Consider the following 15,902-nt stretch of genomic DNA (forward strand, 5'->3'; position numbering starts at 1 on the left):
GTGTTCTATTTCATGATTGCCCAGGTTCTGAGGAATACTGGGTTACCCCATTGTAACTTAAGCTTTAGTACTGGTTGGCAGTGGTAAAGTGCTCAGAGTCCTAAGGCCAACAAAAGAAACCAGCAGAAATGTGAGGTAAACAGGAAAAAAGTGTAATTATTGTCTTAGGCTTGCCATTGCACAGCCTGTATGTGCAGTTTTACTGCCATGTTGACTTGGCATTTAAAACCCCTCACAGCCACCACCTTATGCTCTCCTTTTATTACATTTAAGTCACCCCTGAGCTAAGCCCAAGCCCCATAGGGCATGGTGCTGTGTAATTAAAATATAGGATATGTGCTTTTAAGTTTTGCATCTACAAGTACATTTTAACTTTCACAAACTGTGCTTTTAAATTTCACAAACTGTCTTTATATAAATAGAAACTTTGCCCTGAATTTTTTCTCACCTGTTTACTGGCTTGACTCAGCGGTGTCCGTCTGTCAGAGTGGGCCCGCTGTACCTTCAGGGGTCAGCCTGCTAGTTTTTCCGGTGCTGCAATGTGACTGCCTATAAACCGTCACAGTGGCATGACCGCACCACCGGCAGACCAAAGGCAAGCCCGTCTGCGTCCATCTGCACACCGGACTCGCACAGCGCCGGCCACTATGGTGGATTCGGGACAACCCTACCTGCCAAGTCAGCCCTACGTTATTCGAGTGCTGCATTATGGGAAATTGGTGGGCAGGGAGGGGGCTATGGGGAGTTCAAATCGGAAGACACGGCTGGGACAATCGCTGACTTCGTTAAAAGGGACACCCTAGGATGTGGTCTGCTCAATGTTAGGTCCCTTTGTAAGCATTAAACAGAGACACATCTTTTACCAGAGTCTCAGTATTTGGATGCCTTGTTCTTGACTGAGACTCGGACTCATCCCGGAACCAATTTGGAGTTGTGCTTGGCGTGTCCTCAGGGTTATAAAGCCTTCAATAAACCTTGCGGTAGAGGTGGTGGGGTAGGGATTATTTTTAAAGAGTCATGGGACTTCTCCCCTATTGATATTGATGAGGTGGACGGGATTGAGCTACTGCGTTTTGCCCTTAAAGATCATGGGAGCCAGGTGCTTACCAGTATTATCTGTTATAGGCCTTCAGGGGTGGCTAGTCTGCTCCAACAGAAAAACATGATTGATGTCTTTAGCAATATGGCTCTCTCCCATGCTAGACTCCTTATCCTGGCGGATTTTAATCTGTGGGCGAATGGGAACTTAGACTCCGGATATGATCATTTTTTACAATCTTGTTGGGATCTACATATCTCACAATGGTTGACAGAGCCTACACATACAGGGGGCATTTACTGGATCTAATTTTTGCTAGGGAAGATTTGATGGAAGTTATTAATATGCTACTTGTTGGATGGTCGGATCACCACTTGATTAAATTTGAGGTTCTTAAAATTGGACAGATCGGCCCTATTTTGAGATAAAAGATGAGCTTTCTAGGTAGGGACTGGAAAGGTCTCTTGAGAAAAGCAAGTATTTCTCCAGTATTCCACCTTGAAGAATCTTTCGACCCTAGAAAACAGGTGGAGGATAACTATGCTACGCTTTGTTTACATATTAATAATCAACTTGATCGGGTTGTTCCCCAAAAATTGGTAAAAAAAAATGGGTAAACCCCACTACTCCTTGGTATAACGCTGAACTGTATCAATTGAAATTTGGTTGTAGACAGGCAGAACGGCGCTGGAGGAAGGGCTACCTTGATACAGACAAGCCTGCCTGGAAGGAGACTATACTCAATTATTAGAAACATATTGCCACAGCTAAAGCTGAATATTTTGCAGATGTAATCTTGAAGGCACCTAATAGCACTAAGAGTGCGTTTTTAATCATGAGCGATATCACCAGCCTTGCCTGTACAAGAAATCAGATCTCTCCCACACAGGAATTGTGTGATAGCCTGGCTGTCTTTTTTTAAGACAAGATCTGCAAAATCATCCGAGGCCTAGAAGAGGATAGTACTGATTCTGGGGCTTGTGATTCCCCACAGAATGTGAAGGAGGGATGGACCAGGGTGAGCAAAACAATGGATCAGAAGCCCCTTCTTGATCATTTTGTTATTCCTAATGTGGAAGACTTTAATAAAGTAGCACCGTGGGTTTCCTCTGGCTCACACTTGGACCCTGTTCCCCATAGGGTTTGGAAAGCGCCAGGCGCTGAATTATTCCCTCTGTTAAGACAGCAATGTAGCCAATCCATGTGCATCGGGATGGTCCTGCCCTGCTGGAAACAGGCAGTTGTTTCCCACTTATTGAAAAAACCTTCACTTGACCCAGCTTGTCTAAAAAATTATAGCCCCGTCTCTCTCCTTCCTTACCTGGTAAAGATCATTGAGCGATTGGTAAGCAGGGTGCTTTCGCAGTTTCTGGAGGCAAATGATATATTGAAGGATGTGCAATGCGGCTTCCGCCCAGCACATGGGACGGAGACTGCCCTACTGACTGTGCTGGAAGATCTTCAGATGCATGCAGACAGGGGTCATTCTGCTATACTGATCTTGTTAGACCCGTCGGCCACATTCGACACAGTCGATCATAAGGTCCTTCTGAAACGGTTGGAAGAATTAGGGGTTGTGTGTGTGGCCTAAAAGTGGCTGCATTCATATCTGTCAGATTGATGTCAGGCAGTGACCCTTCCCCCCTTATGTTCAAAGTTCACCAAGATATGTTCTGGGGTCCCGCAGGGTTCTGCGATTAGCACTATACTATTTAACGTCTCTCCCTGCAGACTTTTGGCCAATTCCTGCTGAACCTCCTCTGGTACCATCCAATTTGGGGATCTGTTTTAATGAGAAGATGACCTCGGAAACACAAGTCAATAAGGGTTTTAGGAGATGCTTCTCCCTTATTAGGGCCCTTAGGAAAATTCTACCCATGCTTCCTATTCAGACATGCACACTGGTAGTCAGGAGCGTCAATATGAGCAGACTGGATTACTACAATGCTTTGCTGCTTAAATCCCCAAAGTACTTAATTGGGAGATTACAGAAAATTCAGAATGCGGCCGCAAAGATGGCCTCTGCTTCCCAGGCTCTGGCGGAGCTTCATTGGCTACTAGTTTTGCAGAGGATTCATATTAAATCCCTCTGTGTCGTGTTTAAAGCATTACATGGCATGGGGCCCCTACCATTGCAGAACAAATTTAGTTGGTAGCCCCCACCCACTATCTTTAGTCTTTTTCGGCTAACTGGGTGAAAGTGCCCCCGATTAAAAGAGCTAGACTGGGAGGGCGAGCCTTTCGTGTTGCTGCAGCAAGGCTTTTGAACAGCTTACCCAAGAGCTGCGACAGACGAAAGATCTACTGCCGTTTAGAAGTAAAATAAAGACATGGCTCTACCCTAAACCGTAAGGCTAATCTCCTTTCCTGCTTCGGGCCTCCCGTCTCACAGCGCCAGGATACCGCTGGGTCACAGTGCGCTATATAAGAAGTGGTTATATTACATTACATTACATTACAGATATGAAAAAACACCCAAATTCACTTTTCACTACTGTGAGGCCAACCCCTCAGATAGGTTAACATTGGGAATTCCTTATTACACTTATAAACTGTAATTCCCGATTGAGAATGGGTGGCTCAGTCATGTTTCATATCATTGTTATGGTAATGATAAATCCTCTTTAGTGGCAATGTTACATTTATCATGACTATTTTAGAAATGCTACTTTAGAAAGGTGACATTTAGCTCTGTGTGCCTGCAGCCTGTCTCCAATACAGGTCTTGGGTAGGTGTCAGTTGGGGGTTGGGCATTCCTTATAGACAGCCACACACAAAGGAAGGTTAGGTATGACTGAGTGGCCATCCACATTCTGATGGGTCATTCTGCGCAGAATGGAAGGGAGGAGTTGACACTTACATCTGAAAGGGCTTTGACCTGCCCCTACACAAAGGAAGCATACACCCCTGTAGTGAGTCTGGGGCCAGAGCTTGAAGGGATGACCTCTGGGCACTTAAAAGCTCCTCTCTGAAGTAGCCTCCACTTCAGAGGCACAACTGGGTATAAGTACTGGGTCCCTGACCCCACCAAATCAGACACTAATGAACCTATGAAGAAACTCTGCCAGGTGGTAGGACTGCTGTTCTTCTACAAGGACTGCCTTTCTCCTAGACTGCTGATCTGGAAGAACTGCTTTTCCGATGTGCTGTGCTGCCCTGCTGCCTGCTACCATATGCCCACTAAGAAACAACTGGACTACCTTACATGAACCTAGAGTGATCTCCAAGGGAATGCTGGCTTGCCTCCTGTTTTTAAGACTCAGAGATATCAAAGTCTTACCCCCCTGCTCCTGTGCCTGGTCCATTGAAAGTGGATACAAGTGCTTGCTTCAGTGGAACTGATGCATCCTCTGCAGAATCAACAGATTGCCACTGTTGGGGGAACAGAACCATTGCATCACACTTTTAAAACCACTGGATCGCCACCACTGTAGAGAGATGATCAACGCATCCCCTCGACTGTGTAGAGAAACCTGGCACATCAGCTTCAGAACCGACGCATCTCGGAGTTGGTGCTTCGCCTCAAATTTGTACATTGCTGTTGTTGCGTGGAGAAATCAATGTGACCCCTCGATTGCGGGATCGATACAGATGCATTACTCTTCTGCTCCTTGCATCTTGCTGTTACCACCTGGATCAAGGTACTTTTGTTCAGCAGGCCTTGTGTGGCTCCTGTGCCTGACCTATGCTCCATTATGGTCAGCCTGAACTCTTAACTTTGCCCCGGTCCAGCTGACCAGATAGCTCCCATAGGTGCTTACTGCTTGTAAGTGCTACTTTTACTTTGAATCAATAAAAATAATATCTCAACTTCTATGTATTGTTTTTTTTTTAATGTTGGTTTAGTTTATTCATAAAATCGTCATGTGTTTTTCTAAACTGTGTGGAGTCTTTTTGTGGTGTTTTCGCTGTGTTAGAAAGTTTACACAAATACTTTACACATTACCTCTTGAATTAAACCAGGCTGCTCTGTACCGAGCTACCAGAGAATGAGCACAGGTTAATATATGATGTGTGTCTGACTTACCCTGAGTAGGGTTGTAGTTCCTGCTTGGGAACAGTGCATACCTCTACCAACTAAAAACCCAATTTCAAACAACGGCCCTTACAAATCCGCTGCCATCTTTTTGGGAACATAAACCATGCCCCGTGCTTTTCTGAACTTAACAAATAAATTATATGTTCAGTACAAATTCTGCAACCCATAAATCTATTGGGGAAATGGTAAATACTATCCCTGCCATTTGGTCTGCTATTTGCCAAAAGTTGAAATTCACAATTTAAATTATTATTTTAGACTTCTGTTCGTACTCACCAGTTTCATTTTAACTTTCATCATCTATTGTGAAAGTCGGAAAATAGTTATGAATGAAGGACATAGGACTTAAATAAAGGAAGAAAATCAATTAGCAACTATATGTTTTGACTCATTTAGATGTTCGTATCACAAAACATCAATGTATAATTTGGCTGTTTTTTTCATGACAAGTGTTTTCAAATATATGTTCAGGTAGTGTACCCTGTGGGACAGTCAGACTGGATGTTAGACAAAATCTGCAAAACTCTGGTTGTTTATAATTTGATGAAGTGATTTGTTTGATGTTTGCAAACAATTAGCATGTTTGTTACAGGTCCATATGTGTTTGGTTCTCATAGGATTGATTATGATCTAAAACTCGTCTCACTCAAATATTACTCCACAGGTTATTGGATGGATGTAGTCTAATTGGCCTCCTGTTTCTGGTAGGCACATAAACAAACTCCTTAGTCCCAGGAGGTCTACAAACCCTATTTCAATGAGGTGTTCAGTAAAAATCTAGATAACCTATCACATGTGAGATTTAGCTCTGCTCAGACTCCACCCATATCCAGGTTTGTTGATGTGTTTTCTTTCCAGCCTTGAATGATTTTGAGGCCATGTAGCAATGAATTAACTGAAGCTCTGGCTATTTCGCTTCATTAGTTCTCTAAGAGGATCATACACTAATAATGTCCTATTGCGTTTACAGGCACATGCTGACCATCTATATACCCATCTGTTTTCTTTTAGGTACTCTTTTCAAGATGAAGAAGACATGTTCATGGTGGTAGATCTACTGCTTGGGGGTGATTTACGTTATCACTTACAACAGAACGTACATTTTAATGAAGAATCAGTGAAGCTGTACATTTGTGAACTAGCACTTGCATTAGACTATTTACAAAGATGTCATATCATACACAGGTAAGCTAAAGTCCTTTATTTGTAGTCTGTATGCTCTTTCGGGTTTTTGCATGTAAACCTATCGTAAATGATTTGATAAAAAGTCTCGAATATGTATTCTTTACTAATGGTTTTGTCCTTAATTTCTCCTCCCATGTCTTTAAATCCAAGTGTTCACGATATGTGGCATTCTGCCTCTTCTTAGAAAACTGGTCCCTCGTAGTTGTAGTCATCAAAAATAATTCATAGGTATTCACTCTCATGCATGTTGAATGATGCACAGCTGTACAAAACAAACACTGTGAATAAAGATCTCTAATCTACAACATTTCCACTCTGTTAAAAACGTACGTGTTAAAATGTATGAATTACTTCTCAGCAAAGCTTAATAAACTCCCTTCTTGTTCGTAACTAAGAAACTCCATTTTTAAGGTTTTAACTTCTCACTTGTAACACCATTCATTGTGTTGGGGGCACTTTGGTCCATATGTACAAAAAACAGGAATTGCAATATCCTAATTGCGATTGTTATCAACTCATAATTAGGAAAAAACGCAATTTCTAATGTTAGAAAACTTACAAACTTCAGAGAAGGGGTGCCTAATGGGGTCACAACTAAACCTACCTCACTAATATTAATGAGGATCCCAAATTTAGGAACGGTCTGGCGGCAGTCTCGGAGTGGATGACCGCCAACTGTCTCCAGCTGAATGTCAATAAATCTGAGGTGTTGCTGGTGGGGAGAGATACGGAGTTATGGAGTGAGCAATGGTGACCGAATACCCTTAGGAATGCACCCACCCCTAAGTCGGTGGTGAAAAATCTAGGGGTGTGGATGGACTCGACCCTCAGCTTCCAGGACCATACTAAAAAAGTGGCAGGCACATGCTTCGGCTTACTGCGGGGACTGAAACCCCTGTTGGGGTATTTCGACCCGTCCACCCGACAAATGATTGTCCAAACAGCTATTTTGTCAAGGCTGAACTATGCCAGCTCGCTTTGCAAAAGTTCTAAAATGTGGCAACCAGAGCCCTACTTGGGCTCCCTAGAAGCAGCCAGACAACTGGTGCCATTCGACGGTTACATTGGTTGCCTATGGCCAAGCGTATTGAATTCAAGGCCCTTTGCTTGGCCTTTAAAATTCTGAAGTTCTCTTCCCCGGGTATTCTGGCCAATCTGTTGGTGCCTTAAGACACCCACTTGCCATCTGCACTCCATGGGGCAATGCCTGGTTCTCGTCCCACGGGTGAAACGTTTACGTGCCGGGGGATGGTCCTTCCGCAGCTTAGTGGCTAAACTCTGGAACTCCCTTCCCTTTCAGATCCGCAGTCTGGACAACTATCTGGCATTTCGGAAGGCAATCAAAACCTATCTCTTCCCTCTGGTTTAGGTTCTAGCTTATATGTCTTGCTGCAGTCAGCGCTGGGACACCTCTGTGCTGATGCAGCTGTGCGCTATACAAGTTGGGTTAACATAACGTAACATAACAAATTAATAAGGTAGGTCGCAATTTGTGACTCATTAGGAATTGCAGCCATCACAGGGATGATGGGCTGCTGAGGTGAGCAAACTGCTATGTTTGTGATTGCTTTTTAATAACCCAATCTTTTTTTTTTAACGCTGCCCAGTTTCCGTTATGGAAAACAGAATGTATTTCAAAATAAAATGAAAAGTTTATATTTCCTTTTAGGACTCGCCTACGTAGCGCACATGCGCTGCAAAGGCAAAAAGACCTTTTGAGATCGCCTAGCTTTTCAGCCAAACACGTGCACGCGTTCCATTGCCTTCAATTGCAACGCATGCACGTGTGGCTATTCACTTGCGGGATAGCGCAGTGCCATCTGGTCGCAATTATCGCTCCCACAAGTGAATCCCTCCCTCCCCCCTGCTGCAACACGAGCGCTTGTTGTTTACCTTTGCCTGCGCTGATCGGATAGGCTGCTGCTGACACCGATGGGGCCTCAGCTCTTCTGTTTACCCCGTATGGAGCGATCTCGCGTAAGGTGGGAAGGGTCCCCACTTCCGGGCTGATGTGACCCTGGGCCGGAGACAAACGCCTTGGTCGACATGCTGGCCAAGATGCCGGGGAGGCTGAGGAGGCTGTCCTTGCGCCTGTCTGCATCCTCTCAGGTAGGGGTCGCTTTCAGTCGTGTTATTTATTGATAAATTAAGTGAAACTGATGAATGCAGGAGTGAGTCCTCTCTGGACGTTTTGTCACACTTAGAATGTGACCTCAATGAGAGAAGTCCGCTTATCGTAAAGAACTAAGGGCCTTATATTTGGAGTTTTGCTTTATATACTATGGCATTTATAGAATGGCAGATGAGATAGCACCGTGTTTGACACAGTATCTTGTTCTCCACTCTCCAAATCAGGCCCTACATTTAGTATTGTAACCTGAGGAGCTGCCATTTTAAATCTAATGCTAACAATGCACTTACAGACAGTGTTAAAGGGGGTAATGAGTGTGTTTAGCAGAGGTTCTTGATATCCTTAGGCTGAATCCTTATTCATGTAGTCAGAGTCAAAAGTCCATATTGTGTAGAAAAATTGCTCTTTATTAATTTAGATAAAAACATGAACAGCCGACACGTGTTTCGCCCCCTGTGGCGATTCGCGCCGGGGCTTTTTCAAAAGCGGAAGACACAGCCAGCAGGCTACCGATGACGCAACTTAGGGATTTATCCTTACAAATTCACTTTTTTGAAAAAAACTGATTTTGGTTTGGAAAGTAGCACAAATTATGAAGAACTGCAAAGAACAAACTATACTGTAAATAACCTTGAAAAAGCCCCGGCGCGAATCGCCACAGGGGGCGAAACACGTGTCGGCTGTTCATGTTTTTATCTAAATTAATAAAGAGCAATTTTTCTACACAATATGGACTTTTGACTCTGACTACATGAATAAGGATTCAGCCTAAGGATATCAAGAACCTCTGCTAAACACACTCATTACCCCCTTTAACACTTTATTGTTCAAAAACTCAAGAGGTCCAGAGTGTTTTTGAGTGTGTTTTCTTTACAAAAAAATACGTGAAAACTGATATGGACTTGGTTTTTCCTGTGGACCACTCTCTCTCCCTAGAAACTAACAGACAGTGTGCTTTGAGAAGAAAGGTGTGCTCTCCATGACAGTTTGCAAAGCCCCCTCCAGGATGTGCTAACATGCTGACATGCAGTCAGCCTTTGGGGTTTCCACCTGTCAATGGTTTGCAGCTGTGCAGCGTGGCTTCCTTTGGGAGAATTTGTTTGGCTCTGCGGTTTGTGTAGTGGTGGGTAGCTGTGCAGTGCTTTAACCCCTTGGGCGCGGCCGCAATTCTGCGCCTGTGCGGCAGAATCGCGAGTGGGCGGGTGTATGACGGCCCCCAGCCGTCATCAGCACACGTCCACCGTAGTGCATGACGGCTGGGGGCCGTCATCAGCATCAAAGGGGTTAAATCAAAATATAGAAGTGCAGGGCCTCACTATTTAGAGTACCTGTTCGTCAGGGCCAGACTGGCTACAGGACAGTTTGGAATGCTGCTGAGCTGGGGGCTAATTTCATTGATGGGGTCCTGCGTGTACTAAACGAAATTCGTTTTGTTTTCATTATTTCGAGGTACACGCAGGTCTCCATGTACGAAATCAGCCCCCACTGCAGTAAAATCTTCCAGCAGCTCTGCAGCATTCCAAACTGCCGGTAGCCAGTCCGGCCCTGCTGTTCGTGACAAGTGCTGATACTCTCCCATTAAATATATTGCAGAAGTGCTGAAAAGTTCAGATACTCTTCCATTAAAGGTACAGTAGGAGTGCTGAAAAGTGCAGATACTCTCTCTTTAAAAGTATTGCAGGAGTGCTGAAAAGTGCAGGTACTCTCCCATTAAAGGTGCTGCAGGAGTGCTGAAAAGTGCAGGTACTCCCTTTAAAATAAAAGAAGTGCAGGTACTCAGTACCGGACTGTACCAGCCTATTTAAAGCACTACATGCATGATTAATATTACCTTCTCTAAGCCACATCACCTAGATAACGCCGCAACAGTTTGTACCTTTTGTTTTTGTAGAAATGGCCAACTGGAAGGGCCTTCTTGCTGTGTTAAATATGTAAATGTTTGGCATTCCCTAGAGAGAGGCAGCTTTTCCGGTTTTGGGAACAGGCACTTTAGTTGCATCGGCAGATGCGCAGTCAACAATCCTTTAATATTCTGCAATGTAATAATTGTTTCATAAGCTCCCTTGGTTATGAATTAGGTTTCAAAAGTCTTTCAGCAGCCTGACACTCGGGTGTGACCCTTGCAGGGCTGTCTCAGTCTTTTTTAATTCTGTCTTATTTGATCCACTGCATAAGGCTGTTCTTCGTGTTATTTTACTTCCCTTAGGGATTTTGCAACTCGCATGGTGCCACCATGAGTTTCACAATTTCGGTATTCTTCACACAAAGCCCAAATCACACAGTGGCACAGGGATGAGCTTTAAACCACTGCACAATTTGGTTTTCCAGCTCGGGGGAGTGGGTGGGGGTTTGACGGGTGGCAGAGTGCTTCTTAGATAGCACTCGGCACGAGGTCCCACCCCCTCCTCACTCTAGAAAAGCTTACATGTCATGCTTTGTATGTTTTTAGTTTCTGGCTCGCGCTTGTTCTATGGTCAGGGACTACGGACCATCCCCCTACCTGCCTTGGGCACCACCACAAATTAAACAATTAAAGCAGTTGGCCATGAGAGGACTTTCTTTGGAAGGCGGGGGATCTCGCGACCCCCCGGCCGTATTTATTAAAACATGAAAACAAATTAAAATTGAAATAAACAATATTTACACAAGCCTTTATGCTGAAAAATGTTGACATTAGATTACAAACAATGTAGACAGGTATCAACCTTAACAAATGTCTAATACAGCGTGTTTCCTAACCGAATCTAACATCATACTTATGACTTTTTCTGCATATCCTAGTTTTGGGCCTACGGCAAGGTCGCTAACCGGTGTCAGATCCTTATTAACCAGCTTCCACCTCACGTATGATGTCGAACTCTCTTCCTTGTTCCCTTCTGATTCCCTTTATATTCATCCTAAATCCGGACACACTACACATCTCAGCCAGAAACTGTAAGCCTGTCTGTTACTAGTGCACTAGAAACGCTTGCATGTCATGCCCTGCTTTGTATGTTTTTAGTTTACGGCTCGCACTTCTTCTCTGCTCTTTCCTTCGCCCCTGCTCACCAGCCTTGCTCTTCTCTCTTTACTCCTCAGTCCTGCCTCGCTTTCCCTTGTCGAACTCTCTTCCTTGTTCCCTTCTGAATCCCTTTATATTCATCCTAAATCCGGACACACTACACATCTTGGCCAGAAACTGTAAGCCTGTCTGTCCTCTCTCCAATCCCTGTAGTCTCACAGTGGCAAGATTCAGCTGCTTGCGTGCAGTTCTGCCCAAGCAGAAGGAAGCTACATTGGGCAGTGTGGGTAGAAGTCCTCACCCGTTCCTCGCCGCACTCCTCAACTGTCCTCAAGTGTGCAGGGCAGTGAAAGCAGCCTTGCCCTCTCGCCGGTCAGGTGGGAGTTGCAGCAAGTGAGAATGGACGTTCAGTCTTCAGAGCGTGTCCTCTCGTCGGCACAGTGCCTTTCCTGCAGGAGTTGCCTCACTCAGGGTTTCCAAATGGCAGCGACACTATCCCCAGACAGTGAGATTGTGCCACTGGACGGCACTTCTCCCCCAGGTGCTGTACGTCGCGGATCCCTCGCTGGGTGAGGCGTACCGGGAATGCACCAGCCTCTCTCTATGAGATCCAAAGCGTTCCGATCCGTGCTGTCCGGGGGATACCAGCTGCGCTCACCATGCATTGGTTGAGAACTTCCTCCTTTTAATGCCACACCTTCCTCTCCAGATTTTTGAGGGTAAAGCAAAATGCTTCAACCGCAATGATTTAACAAGCATTGCCATAGTCAATAGGTCTAGCCTTTCGAACCTTATACGTGTTTAGCCATGAAACAGTTGAGTTTGTTGCACCAAGTATATTGTGCTGCATAACTAAATACTTATAATATCCCAAAAGCGAGACCTATTGGCTATGCCAATGCTTATTTATAAAAGTAGGCAGTGGTCCGTGTTTCAACATTCAAAAAGCGGAAGGTGTCCCGTGAAGACCTCTTCCCATTATGCATGGTTACCACCACCCTCGAGGTGGCAGTAAAAACGGAATGTTTTGTGACCATAATTCGGTCACAAAACATTCAGACATGGTATTGAAATTTGTTATTTGAAATGGGCACCCTAACCACGCCTCTTCCAAATACCGAATAGCACATGTACATGTAGTAGTGGTTCTTCAGGAAATACAATCCAACAAATCCAAGTTGTAGTAAAGAGGTATTTATTAGAGCATCCACCTTCTTGAAGATCAGCAGTGTAACTGACAACTGACTGATCTCCAAGATATAAGAAAACAAACATTATCAAAGAGATACAAGAAATGCATTGAACACTGTACAGAAAAGATTCAACTAAGATTCTACATGGAATGAACCTAGAGAATTCCAAAGAAGTCTCAAGTAGTAAACGTTCTGTTATTAATACAATACTACAGCACATTTCTTATAAAATTTTGGAGGTAAAAATCGGTTTGATCAGGGCAATTTTTAACAGCGAAAACGCTTTTGTACATATGGCTCTCTGTGCCCAATTTTACTGCAGTGCAAAATCGGACTGGAACCTCTGTAAGATTTAATTAGACATTGCAGTAACACAAAATCAAAATAAATAAGACCTATCAGGACAACAGCGTAATACTTTTTCTAATTTTTGACTTTACATTCTTCTTCCAACGATGAGAAATATTGCGTGTGTCATCTTCACAGCGTCCATATAGCCTTATACAATGGGTGTCTGACTCACAGAATAGTATGGCACCCAAAAGATATTTTCATGCGGAATCATACGTGTTTTTTTAGTCGATTGGGCTTATCTTTTCATTAGCGCCGTTGTCTGAAACAATCTGTCGTTACAATGTGAAGGAATTGTTTTCCTCCAGCGCTTATTTTTATCCTACTCCGTCTTAAAACAGTAGCGTGCGTCAATGAGCCACTGTTCCTGTGAAGAAAAGCGGATGCTAAGAAGAATAATCTATGTGAAATCACTGACGCTCTACCAGGTCATAATGAGATATGCAATAAGCCCACATGGGTTTTATTATTGACCTTAATATATGCCTTGTTATATTTGACACGAATCTCTATTTGTGTGCATTCACTTAGCATAAGTTTGCATTTGCCTTCAAAACGAGGCCTTAAAATGAGTGCGTTCATTTAAGATGAGTTCTTGCTTTATTAGTGCAGAGTTTGCAGAAACGTGTTTGCGTGTGTGTGCGTGTGTGTGTGTGGGTGGGTGTGTGCGCGTGTGTGCATGAGTGTGTATATACAAACAGTGGTCGAAGTGGGGGAAAAAAGTAAGGGAACTGTGGGTGGAGACTCAGAGGGTGGGGATAACCCAAGGATTGGATCAGTGGGCGGAGTCAGAGGTGTGGCCAGAATGTGCCAAACATCCCAATGTTTAGTATTTGTTTGGCATTTCACCGACCAGTTACAGCTTATTGTGTTATTGAATTCAACCAATTGATACACTTGATTATTTAAAGTTTTAATAGGAGTTATTGGCATTTAAATGCATTCAAAAAGTAGAATATATTTCCAATCACACAATGTCCCAAATATGCTTAAATGTGGAATCACAAGCCATTTGTCTCCAAGCCATGCAGTTTCTCTCATTATCACTTCTCCGCCCTTCTTCCACAAGAGCAGTTCAAACATGAATGGCAAAATATCCTAGTTTGCAAATGTTTTCTATATAATTATGGCTCTGCCATATTTGTCACATAATACATCATCCACTGCATAATCTTGCAGTTTTAACTAATCATCTTAAACTGCCATGGTGCAGCTCAGAAATGAAAACATAGGTGATACCTATCTGAACTAGTGCCCCCAGTGAAATCTGTGTGTTTCAAGGATCTTTTTTCTGAATGAAAGCTAAGCTTGGTCTTGGGCCAAGGTCAGCGGACTCGATAATTCTCGCCTCGGGGCATACTCTAACCATGGGTCCCACTCAGCAAGTCTAGGCAATAGCCTGCTTAATCTCCACTAACGGCCCCATCTGCACCGGGGATGCATGTCTTCACCTTGGAGATGCCCAGGAGGGACCATCTCACAGGGAAAGCCAGGATGGTTTCCCAGCGGTATACAGCGCCGGGACGCCCCTTTGCTGGGGCAGCTGTGCGCTTTACAAGTAAACGACATTTAACATTTAACATTTATAAGACCTCCTCTATCTAAGCAATAGATCTGCTGCCCAGAGTCTGGGATACATGTGTAGCACGTGGGCCAGCTATGCTATGTGTATCCCGAGCCTGTGTATCTTTGTACGCTGACTGGCAACTCCAACCCCTATCCAACATCTCTAGTTTGGGGATCTGTTTGCTGAGTCTATTAGAGATTTGTGACCGGAGGATAGCTTTTTCACCCTTTGAGGTATGTGGCATTTGAAGGATTCATCTCTGTGGAAGCTTAGCCTGTGTGAAGTATGTACCCTTAAGGATAGACTTGTTATACAAAGTCTGGGATGTGTAGGCCACTTGGAATAGCTCTTGTCACTACAGTAGGAGTCTCTACAATCTCTGTAGCAACATGAAAAGCTAGGATTTCTAAACCTGAACCATCCCTGTAACCTTAGGGATAGCTGCCATAGCCTGAAAAAAATGCCATATGGAGTAGCTTTGATGTCCCAAAAGGGACGGGAATAGCTGTCTTATCCATTAGTTAGAACGCTGTCTTTAGCATCTACGATCTCTCCTTTAAGTGATAGGGATAGGTTTGTTCCCCAAAGCTTGAGACATATTTATAATGTTGGATGACTGTGCCATTTGAGGTTTGACTCAGAATATCTTCTCTTGTCCAGTTGGCAGTTCTGAAGCCTGAGCCTGTACCCTGAAGAATCATTGTGTGACTCTGTAAAAGACGTATAACCCACAGGCCAGCCTTGCTGCATAAAAGCTGAGCATCAGTTGGGATATCTGTTACCTAAGAGATCGCTGCTTAAAGCGCACATCTGTAAGATGTTTGGTACCTGGACGAGTGCGCAGCACCCTAAAGTCATAGGCAATGGCATCTGTGTGCTCTGAATTGTTGAAAACACTATGCACAACTCCCCCCTCACCGACACGTGGGAACTGGGGATGGGCATTATGCAGGCCACTAATGCAGCTTGCACAGTTATGGACTGCACAACTGTCTGTCCAACAACAAATGTAACCATTAAGAAAATGGGGTAATCCATAAGGCATGGACCTGGGCGTTCAATGGTATCAAAACAACAATGGTCCTAGACCTAATGATTATACAAAATGAGTCCAATCAATACTTTCCATAGTTTTTTGTGAGTAGAGCAACCACAATCCGTCTGCTCTATTGTACTTTTTTGTACCACAAAATAAACCTAAACCACCAACAAGAGATTACTTTTGATTTATTAGCTTATTCATCATCTTTCCTGTTTTTTTATGTTTTAACAATTCATTTTATACACAAACATATCATTTCCAAATTGATAAAAACAGAGGTTGCCCAAGAGAAGAAGTGTGCAAAAAGGGGGGGTGATCAAAGGAGTGAAAACAAGTGAACGGAAAGGAAAACAA

The 15,902-nt window shown here is 43.8% G+C and overlaps 1 protein-coding gene across 1 annotated transcript in view; it reads left to right on the forward strand.

Moving 5' to 3' along the window:
* Positions 1–15,902, forward strand: part of STK32B (serine/threonine kinase 32B) — a 1,691,669-nt gene that overhangs the window by 634,570 nt on the left and 1,041,197 nt on the right. The window contains exon 4 of the mRNA XM_086964101.1: positions 6,090–6,263. Coding sequence (XP_086820227.1) covers positions 6,090–6,263 — 174 coding nt within the window. The remainder of the gene's footprint in view (positions 1–6,089; positions 6,264–15,902) is intronic.

Source organism: Lissotriton vulgaris, chromosome 3_2 (assembly GCF_964263255.1).
Source record: "Lissotriton vulgaris chromosome 3_2, aLisVul1.2, whole genome shotgun sequence".
Classification (NCBI taxonomy): domain Eukaryota; kingdom Metazoa; phylum Chordata; class Amphibia; order Caudata; family Salamandridae; genus Lissotriton; species Lissotriton vulgaris.